This window comes from Podarcis cretensis, assembly GCF_951804945.1.
Source record: "Podarcis cretensis genome assembly, chromosome: 16".
NCBI lineage: Eukaryota > Metazoa > Chordata > Lepidosauria > Squamata > Lacertidae > Podarcis > Podarcis cretensis.
The window spans coordinates 12,747,919-12,768,914 of NC_137186.1; the positions used below are offsets into that span (position 1 = coordinate 12,747,919).

General features: G+C 46.7%; 1 protein-coding gene across 1 annotated transcript; it reads left to right on the forward strand.

The window, feature by feature from the left end:
- The first annotated feature begins 109 nt into the window (after positions 1-109).
- Positions 110-16,047, forward strand: STX5 (syntaxin 5). The gene is made up of 11 exons (XM_079958348.1): positions 110-265; positions 6,774-6,996; positions 8,618-8,688; positions 9,498-9,553; positions 10,206-10,276; positions 10,543-10,659; positions 11,155-11,211; positions 12,031-12,112; positions 12,248-12,348; positions 13,200-13,321; positions 14,202-16,047. The coding sequence occupies exons 2-11, from the start codon at positions 6,793-6,795 to the stop codon at positions 14,359-14,361; spliced, it is 1,041 nt and encodes a 346-aa protein (XP_079814474.1). The 5' UTR covers positions 110-265; positions 6,774-6,792; the 3' UTR covers positions 14,362-16,047.
- Positions 16,048-20,996: the final 4,949 nt, after the last annotated feature.

The following is a 20,996-nucleotide window of genomic DNA, read 5'->3' on the forward strand; positions in this document are numbered from 1 at the left end:
CTCAACCGCAACGTCAGCGAAAAGAAGCCGCGTCGCTCGAGGGGCGGGGAGGACGTACGCGAGCACGCGCGCTGGCGGAGGAGGCGCTGCTAACAGACGTCGCTCTCGGCGTCGTGCGTGTGACGTTGGCCGCCGAGGGGGTACGTGGCAGTGACGTCGGCGGCCCGCCCTCCTTTCGGCTTGTTTGGTCGTTCGATCCGGAGGCCGGTGTTCGGAACTGAGGAGGGAGGCAGCGCCTAGAGCTGGGTCCGGGTCCGCGAAGCCGGTGAGTCGGGGGTCCGCCTCTCATATACGCCTCAGGCTTCGCCGTCGCCCCCCCCCCCCCGCTACTCTTGCCGAGCGCGGTGCTCCTCCGTAAAAGTTCCCCCACCCGGTGTGGTCCCCCCTCCCGCTTCAAAGAGTTCCCCCCTTTTTCAGGGACAGCGGCCGGAGCCCTTTCCCCCCCCCCCTTTGTGTGTCCCCGTGAAATGTTTCCGCCTTCCCCACAGATGGTGGTCTCCAAACGCTTCTCTTTCGGGTCCTGCTCCAAATCCCCCCCCCAGCCTATTGGTCCAAGTCCTTCCCCTCGTGTGTCCTCCCCCTCCCCTTTCTGACAGGAATGAAAGCTTTTCTCCCTCCTCCTTTTCTGGGTATCATTACGAATTGAGGTCTCTCTCTCTCTCCCCGCCCGCCCCCCCAAACTCTCCACTTTCCTCTTCCACAGATAGTGGTTCAAAACCTTTCCCTTCTTTCAACCTCACCCGGATAGCTCAGTCGGTAAAGGTAAAGGTAAAGGTACCCCTGCCCGTACGGGCCAGTCTTGACAGACTCTGGGGTTGTGCGCCCATCTCACTCAAGAGGCCAGGGGCCAGCGCTGTCCGGAGACAATTCCGGGTCACGTGGCCAGCGTGACATCGCTGCTCTGGCCAGAGCCAGAGCCAGAGCCGCACACGGAAACGCCGTTTACCTTCCCGCTGGTAAGCGGTCCCTATTTATCTACTTGCACCCGGAGGTGCTTTCGAACTGCTAGGTTGGCAGGCGCTGGGACCGAGCAGTGGGAGCGCACCCCGCCGCGGGGATTCGAACCGCCAACCTTATTAGGACCTTGTGGGTTTGAGTCCCATGTAGGGCAATTTCTGCATTGCAGGGGGTTGGACTAGATGACCCCCGTAGTCCCTTCCAACTCTACAATTCCATGATTCTGTGTGTGTGGCAGCCCCTCAAGAAAGGGCCGTAGCTCAGTGGTGGACCCTGAGGACTAGAATCTTAATTTGAGGGGAAGGGTCGTAGCTCAGTGGTAGAGTATCTGCTTTGCATGCAGAAGGTCCCAGTTCCCAGCATCTCCAGGTTGGGCTGGGAGAGAGCACTTGTGTGAAACTTTGGACACCCACTGACAGTCAGTGTAAACAATGCTGAGTTTGGTAGGGCTGGCTCTGTAGAAGGCATAAGAACATCCTGCTGGATCAGGCTACTGGTCCATCTAGTCCAGCATCCTGTTCTCATGGTGGCTTAACGGATAAGTCCACAAACACAATTTGAGTGCACAGCACTCGCCCTTGCTGTGTTTTCCAGCAACTGATACTCAGAATAATCCTGCCTCCAACTGGAGGTAGAACATAGCCATTATGCTCGGTAACCATTGATAGCCTTATCAGCCATGAATTTGTCTAATCCTCTTTTAAAGCCATCCAACTTGGTGGCCATCCTTGCCTCTTGTGGGGGCGAATTCTATAGTTTAACCATGCACTGTATAAAGAAATACGCTCTTTTGCCTGAACCTTTTAACATCCAGCTTCCTTGACTATTTTCTAATTCTAGTGTTATGAGAGATGCAGCTTCCTATGTTACTTTGTGTTTTACTTTCTGTTTTGGCTTAGCTTCATCTATGTTTTCAGAAGGATCCCAAGCGGCCCCCAGTTTCCCTCGCCCTGACAAGCAACCCATGTTGTCCCTTTCTGAGGGTGATGGGGGAGCCCCACTCTACTCTCCTTCCTGCCACCCTTACCCTACAGATTAATTGAGCTTTGGAGGGTGCAGTGCAACTACAGTAGTGCTTCTGGCTTTAAGAAAGGAAAGGAGGGTTGGAGCTGGTTATCTGGGTAAGGGGTGGCCAAGGCTGTGTCGCCGAGGGTCCAAATATACCCCAGACTTTCCCCCCTTTACTGGAGAGGGGAAGGCTGGAGATGGATATTGGGAGACTCTGAGCCAATGCTGTTCACAGTTTGGTGCTGAAGGGGTCTGAGTCCCACACTTGCACTGGGGTTTCCGAGCCCCTCTGAACCCCCAACACTACCGTAGGGGCCCTGGCTTCCTTCCTCTCATAAAATTGGAGTTGCAGTCCTGTATGCCCTTCCCTGAGTGTAAACCCCATTGAATACAGTGAGGCTTATTTTCAGGTAAGCTTGATTGAAGGAGAGGTACAGAATCCCTGTGTTCCAAGGCTGGATGTTGGCTTCCTGGGTAGACTGTTGGCTTCCTGGGTAGACTGTGTTTGAACAGGAAGTTCATTTTTGACAGTTAGTAGAGCTCTTCCTCTTCCACAACCCTTTCTAATGCTTTCTTTTAAAGCTGTCCTAGCTAGTAGGCACTTCACCAAAACTTCAGGCAGTATGTTTGATAAGTTTTTAAAATACTGATTTTATACATATTTGTCATAGGATAAATAAATATGCTACATTCAGAAAAAAGTCAAAACGATTAACTATACAAAGGTTTCCGATTTGTTGGTCTTTTCAGGGTATCCACTTTTAGTGGCACATGTTTTACTAGCTGCTCATATCCACAGTGCAAGTTTGATTAAGTTAATTGTGCATTATACTGCATGAAATAGCATGCCTGTTCCAAAGCTGCTGACTCTGAGAAGGGGAAACAGTTTCTCTTTCTCCGCTCTTTGTTAGACAATTTGTAATAATAGAAGTTGCTGTAATATTTCCTCCCCTCTCCCAGACTGTGTTTTTTCCCCCTATAAAAAAGAAAGCCCCAATTGACTTCTCTTTTCCTTGGAGGAAATGTGCTCCAGCCCCTTGATAATTGTAGTCATTCTTTTCTGCACCTTTCCCCGTTTACTTAATATTGTTTCTGCACAGTATTTCAAATGCAGCTGCATTGTATGTTTATGTTAAGCAGGGTCAGGGGATTCCAGCTCCCATCAGCCCCAGCCAGTATGTCCACAATTAGTTTATTCCTGCCGATTGGATACCACTCTGGTATCTTTGAAGGTGAAGGATGATCTAAAAGTGCTTTTTATAAATATAGCGAATAATAAAGCTTATGCTACAATAAATCTGTCTCCTTATATCGCCACAAAACTCTTTGTTATTTGTGCCAGCAAGGTGGTGGTTTGGAAGACTGATAATCTTCTGTTATTGTTAAGCGATTCAGAACTTGTGGGGAGAGTAGATGTTAGTTCAGGGGTAGGCAACCTAAGGCCTGGGGGCCGGATGCTGCCCAATCGCCTTCTCAATCCGGCCCACGGACGGTCCAAGAATCAGCATGTTTTTACATGAGTAGAATGTGTCCTTTTATTTAAAATGTATCTCTGGGTTATTTGTGGGGCCTGCCTGGTGTTTTTGCATGAGTAAAATGTGTGCTTTTATTTAAAATGCATCTCTGGGTTATTTGTGGGGCATAGGAATACGTTCATTCCCCCCCCCCAAAAAAAAAAATAGTCTGGCCCACCACATGGTCTGAGGGATGGTGGACTGGCCCACGGCTGAAAAAGGTTGCTGACCCCTGTGTTAGTTCATACAACCACAAAGCAGCCAGATTCTCACCTGCCCAATTGGCATCACTACTTGGGCCTTTGTGAAATCTAAATTTCCTCCCACTGAATTAGGAGTGGCAGTTTTTCAAATCCAATAGGAAAGCAGTGGGACTTAGGAATCTCTTGGATTCGTATTGAGCACTGTGGGGGAAGAAGCCGTTGCTAGTAGTTCAGAGCAGTTTGCCCTAGGCCACCAGGTGCCTTCGTTTGTTTTTCAGCTTAGTTCTGGTGGAGATCTGAGTTAACATAAAAACGTAGAAGGAGCCTGGCTGCTGGCTCAGACCAAATGACCTATCTAGGCCAGCATGTGGCCACTCAGATGCTCCAGTGGGAAGCCTACAAACGGGACCTGCATGAAACAGCACTCTCCCCATCGATGGTTTCTAGAAACTAGTATTTAGACACTTACTGCTTCTGACAGTGGAGATAGTAGCCATTGACAGTGAGTTAGTAGCCATTGGTAGCCTTATCCTGGTAGCGAGGGTGTGTGTGTGTGTTGGGAGCCAAGTGGCAGGACAAAGTGGTCTTCTTCAGGAGTGGTGGGGATTGATATCTGAACAGTGCAGCAAATACTTTTTGTGTTGACCCTACTGGAGTAGTTGTGGTGCCATTTAGGCTTTGCTTCAGAAAGGAAGATGTTTTGGGCCAGCACTGCAATGTTCTTAAAAGCCACAATATATCAGTAAAAAATACTAAGAATTCTGTGACAAAAAATCAAAACTTAGTTTATGAACTAATAAGAAATTCTAGAAATATAACACGTGTATTCAAGGACAGGGAGGAAAACACCTTTATAAAGAAGAGGTGGGGGGGGGGGGAATGTAAAGGCTTCTACGATGAAATATATAAATATAAAGTAACATATAATATGCAAATTAGCAGTTATCTCAGTAAAGTAAATCTAAAAGCCCTGGACAGAGATCAACAAAGTTATCTCTGTGAATCTATAGCAGAAAATGAAATAGGAAAAATCCCCTTAAACTAAAACCTGCAAACACCCCAGGATTAGATGGCTTCATCTCCTTTTTTTTTTTTTACAAAATGTTTAAGGAGCAAGTTTCCTAAAATGGGGAGGCTCTTCAACTATCAGACTTAATGGACAGGACCCCCCAAGATTCAGTATGCAGAGTGGTACCCTTTGTCACCTCCTTTTTGCCATATCCCTGGACCCTTTGGCTACCAAAGTTAGGGGAGATGATTTGATTAAAGGAGTATCAGTGGAAGGAGTGGAACAAAAGCTTAACCTATTTGCAGATGATATCAGGGTTAGAAAAACCAAATATATCATTACCAAATGTTCTTGAAGATTTTTTGTTAAGGTGAAATCTCGGGAATGGGATCCAACTGCAAAAAGTCAGAGAAGTTGCCTTTCAATATCGTACAACTGGATAAATTGCGCCTTAATCAATCCAAAATTAAATTGTGCTGAAAGCAAATAAAGTATCTTGGAGCAATGATTACAAAAAGTTAGAAACAGTTAAAGAAAAAGAACAATAGGCCTTTCATCAAATACATATAATTAGATCCCTCAAACTGGCAACATAGTTGGGACGGGTGACTACTGTACAAATGATTAATTTACCTAAGTTAAAAATGTTATTCCAAGTCCTTCTTTTCTGTACTGATCTGCCAGTTTTTGAAAGATTTTAGAATCTCTTTATTTAATCATCTAAGCAAGCAAGCAAGACTGCCAACCTATACAAATCAACATACAGTGGTACCTCGGGTCACATACGTTTTAGGTTGCGTACGCTTCAGGTTACAGACTCTGCTAACCCAGAAATAGTGCTTCAGGTTAAGAGCTTTGCTTCAGGATGAGAACAGAAATCAGGCTCTGGCGGCGCAGCAGCAGCAGGAGGCCCCATTAGCTAAAGTGGTGCTTCAGGTTAAGAACAGTTTCAGGTTAAGAACGGACCTCCGGAACGAATTAAGTTCTTAACCCGAGGTACCACTGTATTGGCGGGGGTTGGGAGGATTCCACCAAATTTATGATGCAGCACATGCATGAAATGTAATTCTAATGATGAAACAGACCTCTCACATTTGTTGTCAATTTATTTTAAATCCCTTGGCTGCAACACATCTCTGACTTTGAAATTATGGTCACTCTCTGATCTCCCCAATTACTCCTTTCTGTTACAATCCCTTGTTCTACATCAAAACAAAAGAAATACAGCCCAATGGTTATAAACAGAAGGGATTGCACACGATAAGATACCTTTACAGAGATTTAAAAGCTCTAACAGGAGCCCAAGGAAAAGAAAAACTGGGGGAACTGGAAACAAGCTGGCTGCCCATACATCAAACTGCACGTTCCTTGGCTAATCACACAGTTCTTTCTCAAGCTGTTAAAGCCCATTGAACAATTAATTTTAAATTCAGTGTGCCCTCCCAAGAATTCCCCCACCCCTAGTATTTATATAATTATTTGTGACCTGATGAGAAGTTTAACCTGACTGAAAACAATATGGGAAATTGTGAAATTAATTATCAAGATTGGCAATATGTTTTTTATTTTTTGATGGGAGGGGTGGAGCTTTAAATCAGTAACTGCTAAAAGCAGATAATATTTTTTATGGTTTTCATGTTTGGAATAGTGTGTGTGTGTGTGTGTGTGTAATATTTGTATTCTAATATATTGATTCCTGCCCCCATAAAAATAATTGTATTGGTCACGGATGCTCCTTTCGGAGGAAGGGTGAGATATAAAATTAATTAATAAATGCAATAATAAACACCATACTTGAAAGGGTTGCAGGCTTTAAGTCAGTGGTGGAACTAGTGGCTCTCCAGATGTTGAACTACAGCTCCCATTATCCCTGTCCACTCAGCTGCTACCTGGATCATGGGAATTTGAGTCTAACAACTTTCAGATTGCCCCTTGTTGATTTAAGTGTTTTTACAATGGGGTGGGGAAGCCTGTCTGGTGCAATTTGAGAGCAAGGTTGAAATTTTCGTTGCTGGGCGCTGATGACCCCCCCCCTCTTTCTCTTTCTCTCTCTCTCTCTCTCTCTCTCTCTCTCTCTTTCAGCACCAGGTTATGAGCCTCCATGAATACGAGGAGACGCCACGGCTCTAGAAACACGGAGCAGGGCGTTTACCTGGGACCTTCCCAGACACAAGTTCTGCCCCCGCTCACTGCCACTCCTGCCGCAAGCCCAGTTGCGCCACCTCCTCCACAGTGGGACACCATGTCGTGTCAAGATCGCACCCAGGAATTTCTCTCCGCCTGCAAGTCCTTGCAGAGCAGACAGGTGAGTGCCACTTAAGGCTGAGTTGGAGGCAAGCGGATTTGGATAGACCTAACTCTTGTGGCCAGTGTGCAGAACTCCTGCAATTACACCTCTCTAGGCTGGGGGCCTGATAGAGACAGCTGTAAATCAAGGCATGGGAATGGGTGGAGAATGCACTGAGCCTGTCATATGTTCTGTTCCCGATGTTAACAAAGGGCCAAGTGAGATGAGACATTAACAGCAATTAATGTGCATGATTTGTGTGTGTGCATGAGAGTAATTGAATGAATGGGAGTGTGTGAGTGAAGTATGGTCTGGATCCCAGGAAAGGGGAGTTTCACTTTCCCTAACTTTCTTGGTGCTGATGAAAATCCACCAAGGGCGCCTCCACTGCCCACCAAGCTTCTATTAATTCCCAGGAAGGAAGTTTCCATTGCCACAAATGGAGACTTTCCTCTCAATGCCTTTTCTAGTGTTTAATGTCACGTTATGTAATTGTGATTTTAAAAAAACTGTTTTATTGTTAAATTTGTACACCTCATTGAGAAGGCTTATAACAGGATACTGGGATTATTTTAATGGGTATTTTAATTATGGGTGTTTCACATTGTAATGTTTTAAATGGGATTTTTTGTTGTGTATTTTAACGATCAATCTTTATATATGTTTTGTTTGCGTAACTGGCCTTTATACAGCAATAATATGTAGTATATACAGTGGTACCTTGGTACTTGAACAGCTTGGCTCCTGAACAAATCGGCTCTCGAACGCCGCAAACCCGGAAGTAAGTGTTCCGGTTTGCAAATGTTTTTCAGAAGCCGAACTTCCGACATGGCTTCTGCTTGAGTGCAGGAATCTCCTGCAGCCAATCAGAAACTGTGCCTTAGTTCTCGAACCGTTTCGGGAGTCGAACGGACTCCCAGAATGGATTAACTTCGAGAACCAAGGTACCACTGTAAGTAATTTTATAAGCTTAAGTGGCAGGTTGATTATTGTTAACGTTATCGTCACCATAATCAATTTATGATTGCGTTCTACACTTATTGTCAATGCAATGTATAAAAAAACCAGTAAAATAACCAGATAAAACACAAAACCCAGCAGATACACTTAAAACAAAACTGAAACTATACCCCCCAAAAAAGATACTTGTGGCATAGATCCATTTCTCCAGTGGAGAAAGCCTGTTGGAACAAAACTGTATGCTACTATTTCTGAAAGTGCAGATAGCAGGGCGTCTGTTGAATCCTGAAAGGAATGCCATTCCACCAACACGGGCAGCAACCCTAAAAGCCCTGCTCTGAGCTACTGTGGGGTGGGCATCTGAGATCTTTAGAACTTGCAGGAGAAATTCTCCCACAGGCTGCAGGAATTTCCTGGGTACGTAAGGTTGGCATCTAAAAATGCTGGAGACCCAAAAGAAATAAAGTTGCATCTTTTTTTACTGGACCATCTTGTTGTTTGTTGTGAGACAGGGAGCGAAGTGTGGCTGGTATTCTGACAGGTGTAGGTAGAAATTTTCCCACCTGGGAGAAGTTGGACCAGTAAAAAGAGAAGTGTCCAGGGGTTACTCTTTCTTTCACATTTTTCTTTATTCTTAACACAGTCTCAATTGTCTTTCATTTTCTTTTTTTTTTCTCAGAATGGGCTTCAGCCAAACAAGCCAGTGCTGAACGCCATTCGGCAAAGAAGCGAATTCACTGTCATGGCCAAGTGAGTTTATCAACCCATCGCTTCATGGGGACGTTTCAGGGACATGTAGCACTGCAGGGGGATCCAGAGAAATAGGTTTTCCCTATACAGTGTCGGGAGCCCAGCCCCACAGCCAGTAAGGTCCAGCACTCATGGCTGGTGAGATGGCATGTACTGGAAGCAGGGAGTGGGGGTTAAGTTGGTAAGCGGTTGGAAACATGGAGGACAAGCTTGGAGGAAGGCTGGGGAATCTGTGGACCTCCAGGTGTTGCTGAACTACAGCTCCCATCAGCCCTAGCTGCTGTGACCAACAGTTGAAGACAATTGGAGGTTCCCTAGCCCTTACAAGAGGTCCGTGAAATCTCAGCGGAACTTGGAAACCACAGCCGCTTCTCCTTGCTTCTCTTGCAGCAGTGGGGGGCAAGCGATATGCGTAGGGGCTCTGGAGAAGTGAGGAGAAGCAGTATTGAGAGGTCCATGAGATCTTGCTGTGGAATCCAGTAGCTGCAGCTGCTTCTCCTTGCTTTTCTGGTGGTGGCTCCAGAGAAGTGAGGAGAAGCAACGGGGAGATCTTGCAAGAGCTCTGTGATAACCTGCCTGAAGCCACTACCACTTTTCCGCCGGTGGGCAAGGCCTTTTGAAAATGTGGAATGTCGAAATCCAGCACACAGGGGTGGTCCAGCACTGTGCATAATAACTCCTTGCCCCTTCTAATTTTAAGATTTGTTAGTTTCATGTAACTTGAACATCTGATGATAAAATGAAAAATTAGGCAAGGCGGTTGAGTTCTGCATCCGTTGTTGTTAATTTCAACTCCTTGTGGTTCTCAGGCGGATTGGGAAGGACCTCAGCAACACTTTTGCCAAGCTGGAGAAGCTAACAATCTGTAAGTATTTGGAGTGTGGATGAAGCTGGAGCCTACTGTGGGGAGTGGGGGAAACCAATCCACATCACGCAGTTGCTGGCTGAGTTTTGACTTGTCATTTGAAGTCGATGAAAAGCTGGGGAGGTTTTGGGATGCCAGGGGAGTGGTGTACACAGTGGTTGACACTGAATGCTGTGCTTGGACGAAGGCAGGGAGCTGGGTTGAGAGCAACTGTGGCACCTTAGCTTGTCCTGTCTAGGACAAGCTTCCACTTCCATAATGTGGAAGTCACAAGTGAAGGGAGAGGGGCCGGGCTTGGTTGGTGAGAATGGGAGTTAATATAGAGGGTGGGGAGCCTCAGGGCCTCCTGATCTAACCCTCAGGACTGTCCAAAGTTCATCTCTTCCCTTATGGGCCTTAATTCAAACCTACCTTGTTTCTGCCTGGGCTGTGTCCTTTAGCTCTGATAACACCTCTTGCCTCCTTGAACCAAAGGCATAGGGAGGTGTGTGTGCAGAAACTATCCCACTCTACAAAGGTTACATTGATCTGCCTATGTTTGCTTCTGGTCCCACCCACCATGTGGCATGTGGCTCCTGGAAGGTTGCCCAGAGGGGAATGTGGCCCCCAGACTGAAAATGGGTTAATGCGCTACACTTTTCTGTATCTTCAGTGGCCAAGCGGAAATCTCTGTTTGATGACAAGGCGGTGGAGATTGAGGAGCTGACTTACATCATCAAGCAGGTGAGCTAGAGGGCCTCCTCTGTCCTGCTCCTCCTTTGGCTGCCTTTTCTCTTCATTCCGCTGCATCACTTGGAATGCCCAGTGGGTTGGGAAGGAAAGCTAAGCAAGTGCCAGAGAAGCTGGGAGGCACCACTGTGGTGTGTCATGCTTGCTGGTTGCCGCCTCCTCCTCCGAGCTCTCTTAAAGGGGCAGTCTCCTGATCTAGCGCCTCTTGGCAACCTTGCGTTGCCTCTTCAGACAGTTCCTCTTTCTCTCTCTGTCAACAGGACATCAACAGCCTGAACAAACAGATCGCACAGCTGCAAGAGTTTGTCAAAGCGAAAGGCAGCCAGAGTGGGAGGCACGTGCAAACTCACTCCAACACCGTGGTGGTGTCACTGCAGGTCAGCCCTGAGGCAGAGGATTGAAAAAATGCAAGCCTAAAAGTTTGCGGGCCTTAATGTCTTCAGAGCCAGAGGGTTTCCCCCATCCCAGAAGAACAGGACTTGGGTACTGTAGATAGCTCACTCCCCCCCCCCCAACTCACAAGCAATAGAATAAATTCTGACAGCTTGGAAAATAATATGCATAATTTATTCAGCTTGCAGAACCTTTTTTTTTTCTTGATGTAGAATTTTGAGGTACACTGTTCATGCATCACTGCTTGCCTTTTTGATGTTTTGGAACACAGCTCCTATCAGCCCCAGCCAGTACCCGAGGTTGAGGAAGGCTGTTGTAGTCTTATATGTATTGGACATAAAGAAATGTTCGTTCCCTAGCATGGGATTAGCAGCAGTGACAGGGTATGGATGTGGGAATAGGTTTTCTCTGGCCAGAGAGGGTGGCAGGAAGGTCAGATTTTGCCTTCCTCACTCTTTTTCCCTTCCCTTCTTTTCTAGTCCAAGTTAGCCTCCATGTCCAACGATTTCAAGTCTGTTCTGGAGGTGCGGACAGAGGTAAGTTGCTTGTAAGCCAGCAATCTCAGACTTTGCTAAAGTGAGCTTCCGTTGTTTTAGCTGCCTCACACAACATAAATAAGGCATCTCCTGACAACACACACACACTCTCTCTCTCTCTCTCACACACACACCTATAAACACAATAATAAAATGAATGCCTTATCAACCCTGATCAAAGGCAACAGCATGTGGAGACTGCCTAAATTTGAACCTTTATTTTCTATATTGTTATCCCTCTTGTTTGGAGAAAAATGGGCTAAAAAAAGTGGAAACGACAGTGTTAAGTTTCCATGAAAGGTAGTGAAAAGTCTGTGTAAATTGTACAACCTTATGGATCACCGTCACTAGATTTAAAGCAAGCTTGGGGGGAACCTTTGGGCCTCCAGATGTTGCTGAATACAACTCCCATCAGCCCCAGTGGCCATGGATGATGTAGTTCAAGCAACGTCTGGAGAGCCAATGTTTCCCCACACCTGGAGGAGCATTGATGTGTGGGCAATGGGATGAAAGGGAAATTTTAACTTGTGCACCAGCCTGAGCGCCTTGATTGCTTGGCTTGCCCTGACCCTCCCAGACCTTAAACTTTATTATGAATCAGCAGCATTCTGCTGGCTGAAAGACTGGCTGCTTCTTGAGAACACAGACATTTTGGATTTAGAAGGTTTTAATAACGCTTTTGGGTGGCATGCATACTTGTGGTATGACAAGGTTAAAGTACATAAAGCATTTAAAAACCATATTGTCAGGAAAGCATTGTTTAATGTCTGGATAAGATATAAAGACTTACTGGAAAATAAAACCAACTTCCTTCCCCAGAACCTTAAACAGCAGAAGACTCGGCGAGAACAGTTCTCCCGCCCCCCGGTCTCCGCCATTCCCCTCGCCGCAAGCAATCTAGGTGAGTCGGAGCAGGGAGTCCCCTGGTGCCAGAGGGAACTGGAAAGTGGTGCTGCAGGTACCCTATTGAAGGAGGGAAGGTGGGGTTGAAATGAGCTGGGGGAAGCAGTCTGACCTCGCTGGCTGATGTCCACAGGTGGCTCCGCTATGCTTCAGGACGAACGTCGGCACTCGGGGGACGTGGCTATTGACATGGACAACAGGGCCAGCCAGCAGCTGCAACTCATCAACGAGCAGGTACCTTGGCATGGGGCGTGGGTGGGCCTGCAGACATTTGCACTAAAAATAAGGGATGTGGAGCAATGGGAGAGGCTGACTGGCTTTATTTTGGGTGTTGTCATTCTTTAGCTTCCCATGGCTGAGCTATAGGATAAGAAACATCTGGCTACAAACAAAAGCACACATGAACATTTGTGTCCCTGGTGGAACTCCCTGTTTCTTCTGAGCAGCTTTGCTCTCTCTCCTTTGGCAGCCTTGCTAATTGTAGCCTATTGGTTTGGGGGGGGGCTGTCAGAATTGAGCTGTCTGTTACTTGCATAGCCCTGCTTTGCATTTTCACATCACACTAACACAGAGATGGGGAGCCTGGTGCCCGCAAGCTGTGGTTGGGACTCCAATCCCCATCCTCCCCAGTCATTATGGACAGTAGTAATGAGAGTTGTGCTTCCAACACCTCCTGGAGAGCCTGACAGGTTTCCAACCCCTGTCCTAGACACACATCCCAACCAGTCAGGGATCAAATATTAAATGCACTTACAGAGGCATGAAGCAAGGATAGAGAGCCTGTGGCCCTCCAGATGTTGTTTAACTTGAGTTCCCATTAGCCCCAGTCAGCATAGCCAGTGGTTAGGGATGATGGGAGTTGTAGATGGGAGTTGTCGCCAAAAACACCTGGAGGGTACCAAGCTGCCGAAGGCTGCTCTGTATCATCAGTATTGACCACCACATGGCTTACTTGCAGTTGTGCCATATCCACAGATCTGCCTGGTAACAGTGGTACAGAAAAGAGAGCAGGCAGTCATAGAATTGTAGAGTTGGAAGGGACCCTAAGGATCATCTTGCCCACATCACCCGTTCCTCTTTTGTAGGATACGTACATCCAGAGCCGGGCAGACACCATGCAGAACATCGAGTCTACTATCGTGGAGCTGGGCTCCATATTCCAGCAGTTGGCGCATATGGTTAAAGAACAAGAGGAGACCATCCAAAGGTAGTGGGCAGGGGAGAAAAGCTCTGTTCCTCTCGAGGAGGCCAGCGGATTGCAGCACAAGGGTTGTTTGGGAGGAGACTTGTGGGGAAGAGCCTGACTGCTGGATCAGGCCAAAGGCCCACCAAGTCCAGCTTCCTGTTCCCGCCTTGGCAAGCTGGACCTGAGCGCAGCAGCGGCTCTCCTTCCCACTTGTGATTCTTAGCAACTGGTACACAAGGGCAAACCACCCCCAACAGACAGAGATGACCCTTAGCGGGGCAACTCACAAATGTTGTGTTCATCGCTTGACAACTGCAGCCAGCAACCAGCTGCTGCAAATCAAAAGGGGTGGCATTACACTGGTCTGATACGTGCAAAATGCACTACTGTATGTTATTTCATTAAGAATCCTGGGAGGCAACTTAGTGTTGCTGTTTCCAAAGGTCTAGTTACAGGTAGGTAGCCGTGTTGGTCTGCCGTAGTCGAAACAAAATAAATTCCTTCCAGTAGCACCAGTGGCGTAGCGTGGGGGGTGCAGGGGGGGGCCGGCCGCACCGGGCGGAACATCTGGGGGTTAGGGGTAGGGTTAGGGGGCGCAAATCCACGGGTTAGGGGCCGCAAATTACTTGCCTTGCCCCAGGTGCTGACAGCCCACGCTACGCCACCTTAGAGACCAACTAAGTTTGGGCTTTCGTGTGCATGTGTGTGTATCTGAAGAAGTGTGCATGCACACAAAAGCTCATACTGATAACAAACTTAGCTGGTCTCTAAGGTGCTACTGGAAGGAATTTATTTTGTTTCCATAGGGTTATTCCTCCTCCCCTAGAGGCAAGAAGCAAGCTGGCAGCTCCTCCTGAAGGCTTCACCTGCCCTTTTCCCCCCTTTTTTGCCAATCCTGTAGAATTGACGCCAACGTGGAAGATGCTCAGCTTAATGTTGAAGGCGCCCACACGGAGATCCTGAAATATTTCCAGTCCGTCACATCCAATCGGTGGCTGATGGTGAAAATCTTCCTCATCCTTATTGTCTTCTTCATCATCTTCGTGGTGTTCCTGGCCTGATGGTGGAGGCGGCTCAACCGCCCACCACCAGCTCCTCCTCCTCCTGCAAGAGCCGCGTTGGGACGCTGGACTCTTCTGTTCTCTTTGTAGCCGGCCTGGGGGCAGAGTCATCACTGCTGCCCACCATGTGCCTGGTGCCGAAAAGGGGGCCCACCCTCGCTCATTTGTGACTCTCTCTTTTTTGGCTGCGGCTCTTGGCCTGGAGCGGGGGCCACCCCAATCGGAGTGCAATAGCATTTGGACTATGCTGTGAAGGGCTCTGCCCCAACAAACCCCCTTCTGCTCCCCAGATGGGATACAATCCAATGCGGGGGCATGTCTGTATGTAGCGGGACCAGGATCTTGCATCTCTTCCCCTCCTCTGTTCTATATATTTGCCCTTCCCCTTTGGGACTAAACAAAAAAACAACACACTAACAGAACCCCTCCCTTCCCCTTTTAAAATATTACTGATACCTTGGTGTGAGGTTTCAGCTTCCCAGCACAGGCTCCCTCTCACAATTTGTTGGGGAGGCAGCTGTATCTCTAAAGTTGCAAGGCTTCTCTTGTCTTTTCCGGAGGGCCGTGGGCCTGATAGGGGTTTCTCCCCACTCCCTGTTTTCCATATTTAAGTTTCTTCTTTGCTGCTGCCTAGGCATAGAGAGCTCCTGTGTGCAATGAAGGTTCTCTGAGTCTCCCATTTTAGACAGAAGCAGATCAAGGGGCAGCCTTCCTCGTTGCATCTCCTGCTCAAGGGAGAGATTTCTCACTGTGGCTGATTTACGCAGACCAAATATGTTTCCCCCTGTGGCTCCGATCCTCCTGGCTGACGGAAGTCAGCAGGGCTTGGGCAGAGACACTGACGCCTCTTTTAGTTGCCAGGCACCCTGTCTCTCCCTCTCTGAAAACATATATAACTCTCTAGTGCCTCCTCCATGCTGTCAAACGGTTCAGGCTCACCCCCCCAAAAAAAAAAGAAGTGGAGAAAGTGTCCTTGCTACCCCAACCTTACTAATCATTATAAGCTAGTTGATACTGATATAACTGCTAAGCTCTAATCCTTCTCTTCCCCTGCCCCAACCTCTTTTTCGTTACTAGCCTATGCTAAGGCCATTTCAACCCCCTGGCCTGGTTATGGTGGCTGAGCAGGAACCCACTTTAATGTCACCACCACACCTCCTTTTTTGTTTTTAGGTGGGTGGGATTTTGCCCCCACACCCACCCCGCCCCAGTTGCAATGGCCTTAACATTCCACTGTCAGTTTCTCCTGTGCTCTTTCAGATGAGCGGGGGGTGGGGTAGGGGGAACCTGCTTGTCTGTCATTAACCAGTGTGAGATGGTGGTGCTACCCTGTGATCTAGAGGAGAGAGTAGCACCGGCTCATGCCTGAAAGCTGTTTTTTAAAAAAGCTTTACTTTAAAAACAACAACAACGGAGTCTTCTGCCCATTCTGTTGCTGGCACACTAGCCTGGATTGCGAACACGTTTATCTGCTGATGCCAGCCTGGGCCAAGCTGGTACACGCCAGCGTATTGTGGGCCACAGCTCCCATCTTCCCCAGTCAGCTTGAGTGGCTGGGGCTGATGGCAGTTGTAGTCTTAAAAACCCCGGAGCGCATCAGCTCGTCCACGGCTAGCTTAACACTTTGCCAAGATTAGCTCCCCAGTCTGTGTTGCAATTAAAATCTACATGAAGATACAGCATAAATGAGTGGGGTGCAGTTTCTTCTGGGCCTTGGCCACTGGTTGTTCAGTCCATCTTCCCAGCTCTTCCTTCCAGAGGAATGTAGCAGAAAGAGCTGCGGCGGGAGGTTCTGCCTGAGATTTTTCCGGCCCCTAAGGAAGCTCCTTTGTGCAAGTCAGGTGATTTAACTTGGTACTGATTCTGCATCCGACACTGGCTTGCTTGGCTCTCAGGCAGAGGTCTGTCCTAGCAGAGGCATTAGAATTCAGCTCTCCCTTGCCAAACAAGTATAGTCAGCAGGTGTTCTTCCTGATTGAAAATGCCCAGAATAGCGCCTATCTTTCTTTTATTGGTTGAATTTGCTTAGATTGAATTCGACCCACCCTGCAGATATTGGGCTCCCCTCTGCCCCAGCCAGTAAGGCCAAAGATCAGAGATGATGGGAATTGTTGTCCATACAGCAACATCTGGAGGGCTGTTTGTTACCCTTGAACTACCAGGTGTGGCCAACTCCCAAGAGATTGTGATCTACTTTCAGAATTTAAAACTGGCAGTGATCTACCCCCGTTTTTGGAGGGTTCTGATCAAATTTGTTGAGCTTTTTTGGGGGAGAGCTGCCAGGATCTACCAGTGATCTTCCATCCGGTCATCTACCAGTAGATCACGATCTACCTGTTGGGCGTGCCTGAACTAGACAGTGTTGCTGCAGGCCAATCTACACAGGATCCTTGAGTTATATTGGTGGGCGGAAGCGGAGAGAGAAAGCATGACAGAACATCAACAGTAGGCAGGAAAATATTGCAGCTTTGACTGGGAGCTCCAGGTGGGTGCAAATTAGGTCATGATTTTATGAGTCTCCAACTTAGACTATGTAAGGTAAGGCCTTGGAAACATCAATTTGCCATCCTGCTGGGAGAAGCTATGTAATCCCTTCCTCACCCCGGGGTGTAGGGACCTAGATGCAGAGCCAGGGCTTGGCTTTGTGCCTGCAGTCACCACTGAGCGATGTGAAGTCATACCTTCTGAGCATGGGGCGAGTGCAATTCCTACAGGTACACCTCTAAATAACCACCCCATGCACAGCTCTTCCCTATTTAAGCGAAGGAGATTCTCACTTTAGAAACAAAGTACTGTATTTTTTTTTAAAGGCACAAAGATAAGCTCAGCATGGGAAGGAGAGAACATTTTCAGTTTTGTCCTTAGGCAGCAGGTGGGCACTACAAATTGCTCGTAGTCCTGATTGATGGGTGGCTCTTGTGAAAGACTCAAGAGGATGTGTGTTGGATAAACCTCACCACAGATGAAAGTACAGTGGTACCTCGGGTTACATATGCTTCAGGTTACAGACTCCGCTAACCCAGAAATAGTACCTCAGGTTAAGAACTTTGCTTCAGGATAAGAACAGAAATCATGCTCCGGCGGTGCGGCGGCAGCAGGAGGCCCCATTAGCTAAAGTGGTGCTTCAGGTTAAGAACGAACCTCTGGAATGAATTAAGTACTTAACCCGAGGTACCACTGTAATAGAGGGAAGCGGGCGACGCTGTGGGTTAAACCACAGAGCCTAGGGCTTGCCGACCAGAAGGTCGGCGGTCCAAATCACCGCAAAGGGGTGAGCTCCTGTTGCTCTGTCCCTGCTCCTGCCAACCTAGCAGTTCAAAAGCACGTCAAAGTGCAAGTAGAGAAATAGGTACCGCTCCGGCGGGAAGGTAAACGGCATTTCCGTGCACTTCTCTGGTTCGCCAGAAGTGGCTTAGTCATGCTGGCCACATGACCTGGAAGCTGTCTGCGGACAAAAGCCGGCTCCCTCGGCCAATAAAGTGAGATGAGCACCGCAACCCCAGAGTCAGCCACAACTGGACCTAATGGTCAGGGGTCCCTTTACCTTACCTTTACCACTGTAATAAGAGTTACACTCCACTGCAATCTTTATTGGCCTGCTTTGTATAAGGTGGTTTTTCACTTAAAATCTACAATGCAAAAATATAGGGAACTTTTGGCATTCTAGATGCTGCTGGATTACAAACTTCATCATCCCTGAGCATTGGCCATGCTGCCAGAGGCAGATTTACATTATTTTTATGCCTCTTTTACATGTTTCCTTTTAACTCAGAGGCCCCCAAAGCAGCAAACTGAATATGAATACAAAAGAAAATGCAATAAAAGTACAATAAATAAATAAAAAATCCTCTGCTGTAGTAGGCAATATTGGAACTAAATATAACTTTTAGGATCAGGCGTATACTATAAACTAGACAATAGCCTCAGCCAGCTATCCCACTGTATGGCTCTTGCTGCAATAATAATAATAATAATAATAATAATAATTTATTTATACCCCGCCCATCTGGCTGGGTTTCCCCAGCCACTCTGGGTGGCTTCCAACTGAATATTAAAAACAATACAGCATTAGACATTAAAAACTTCCCTAAAGAAGGCTGCCTTCAGTTGTCTTTTAAAATGAATCACAGATAATCAATTTTCCATGACACTGTCAATTTGCTTTTAATGTTTGCCAACCTAACAGAGTACCTAATGTTAACTCAAACTCACCATCTCTCCTCTTAAGTTTGTGCCATTCTTAGAGCTGTGGCAGATTTTGCCTATTGGTGTACATCCTCAGACTCAGTTAAGATTTCTTGCTACTTAAAAAGTTGACCCTACAGCTCATCCATGCTGCCAGATTCACTGGCCTATGAAGCTGCCCTCTTCATAATTTGTTCAAGGTCTGCTTGCAGTTTTTGCTGCTGTTCTTCAGAGACTTCAAGCTTACCCAGCAAATATTCATTCTGAGCTTCAGGTTCAGAAAAATGTGTAGTGTAGATTGCAGATCTCCCTTTTCTGGTTGTCTGGTCATGTAAGGCCATGAATACATCCGTTTTTCATTGATGTAGAATTTAAAGGTTCATTTTGCAAGCTGTCTGATTTGGATTTGGGCCAGCAGTAATCTTCACTGAGCTAAATGGAGATTACGTCCTTGAAAGTGTGTTTGGAAGTACAGTACAACCTTAGAACACACAGTAATAATAGAATAGGCTCCCTAGCAACCAGTTCAGAGGTATCCATGATGGCTAGATTAACACACAGGCCTCCACTTCTAGTTCCTTAGATCTCTCACTTTGCTGAGATGGAAGTGAGAGATACACAGAAAACAGTGAAGAACCCAAGATTTGGGCAAAGATACAAAATGCTTTGATAAGGGGCACTCCTTGAATTTCTGATTTGAGCAGACCCTATTTATTTGGAGATCCAATATTTTAATGGTATCTGGGATTAGGTAGCAGGTGCCTCCCTGTCCCTAAACAACAAAAAGTAGCAGCAAAGATTGAAATCCCTCCTCTTTCCTTTGTGCAAAAATGTATTATTTTTGCAAAACAGTGCATCTGCATGCAAGTCAGTGGAGCATGAGGCTTCTGTATGCAACTTGAGTGTGGATTTGGCTTGGGAAGGAGCCAGGGTGTGGGCATTTCAGTAAACTGAACTTTTTTGCAATTTTAGGAATTGTTTTGTGGGAAAATATGCAATACTCAAAGTGAGTATTACAGCAGGGGTTGGCATCATTTAAGCATGTGGGATTTATTTATTTATTTTGCTAAAGCCCAGAGGTCCATCAGCAGAAACAAAGAGCATAAAAAGTAGAAAAATTAGGCTGCTGATGTGGTCATGAGGCTCAGTTCCAGGATGGAGGCTTTAGACTGAACAAGTCCCACAGGCAAGGGGTGTGTGTGTGCAGATTCATTGTTCTTTTTAAGTCAGATATCCTTGTTGAGCTATATGCACTTTTATTTGTGTAGGTACCTATAGTTCTCCAGCTATTGTTGGACACCCAACCCTCAGGCTATATGGACAATGGCCAAAGTTGATGCAAGTTGTACTCCCAACATCATTTGTAGAGCCATAGGTTCCTCACTCCTGATACAAGCCATATACAGTGGTACGTCAAGTTACAAACTCCTCAGGTTACAAACTCCGCTAACCTGGAAGAGTTACCTCGAGTTGAGAACTTTGCCCCAGGATGAGAACGGAAATTGTGTGCCGGCGGCACAGTGGCAGCAAGAGGCCCCATTAGCGAAAGCACACCTCTAATTAACAAGTTTCAGGGTAAGAACGGACCTCCAGAATGAATTATGTTCGTAACTGGAGGAACCACTGTAAAGCCCTAAACTATCTGGGACTCTCGATACCTACAAAAACACCTTTCTATATATTGAGTAGCCAATGCAGTGTTCCCACCCAGATGTTGGAACTCTCAGGTCAACACTCAGGTCCCATCACCCTCAGCCAGTGTGGCCAATAGGGATGATAGGATTTATTTTATTTTGTTTGTTTATTGGATTTATATACTGCCTTTCTACCAAGGCAGCCAAGGTGGTTTACAATTTTAAAACAATAAAACAAATATATAAAATGTTCAGGGGCATATGACAGGGTATATTACCTGTAGTGGTCCTTTCCTTCCTTTTGGGAAATACAACCCCCACAGTGGGTAGTTTTAAGGAACAAGGAAAGTCCCACCACCACACCTTTTATTCACCATGTGTTTGGTGGAACTATTTTTTATTCTTCTATTTTACTCTGCACATCATGGAACTCTATGGGTGATTTTATAGTTTATCCGTATATCCTTTGATATATCGTACACAGAGACAATGCATGTCATCTCTGTAAGCTGCCTTGGGCTCCATATTGAAGGAAATGTGAGCTGTAAGTCTTAACTAATAAATCATATAAATAAATAAATAATAAACTAAGCACCCAGGGCAGCAGATCCCAAGCTGCTTTCTGCTTCCTCCTGGACTACACTGCTGTCCGAAGATATTCTCTTCCTCCAGCCTACATTTTACATTGGCATGCCTTTTACAATCTCGAAAAACTCAACAAAACAACCGCAGACGTTTCACAGGAGTGTAAAAGCGCAGGGGCCTCCTGTTTGTGTTTTATCTTGGCCCCAGCCTTGTTTGCTCGGTAGCTGCTGC

Bases quoted from the DNA above. Each gene is read 5' to 3' on its own strand.
- STX5 (XM_079958348.1), top strand. From the start codon at position 6,793: ATGAATACGAGGAGACGCCACGGCTCTAGAAACACGGAGCAGGGCGTT. The intron at 8,689-9,497 runs GTGAGTTTATCA...TGTGGTTCTCAG, and splicing joins GAATTCACTGTCATGGCCAA to GCGGATTGGGAAGGACCTCA. The intron at 11,212-12,030 runs GTAAGTTGCTTG...TTCCTTCCCCAG, and splicing joins TTCTGGAGGTGCGGACAGAG to AACCTTAAACAGCAGAAGAC.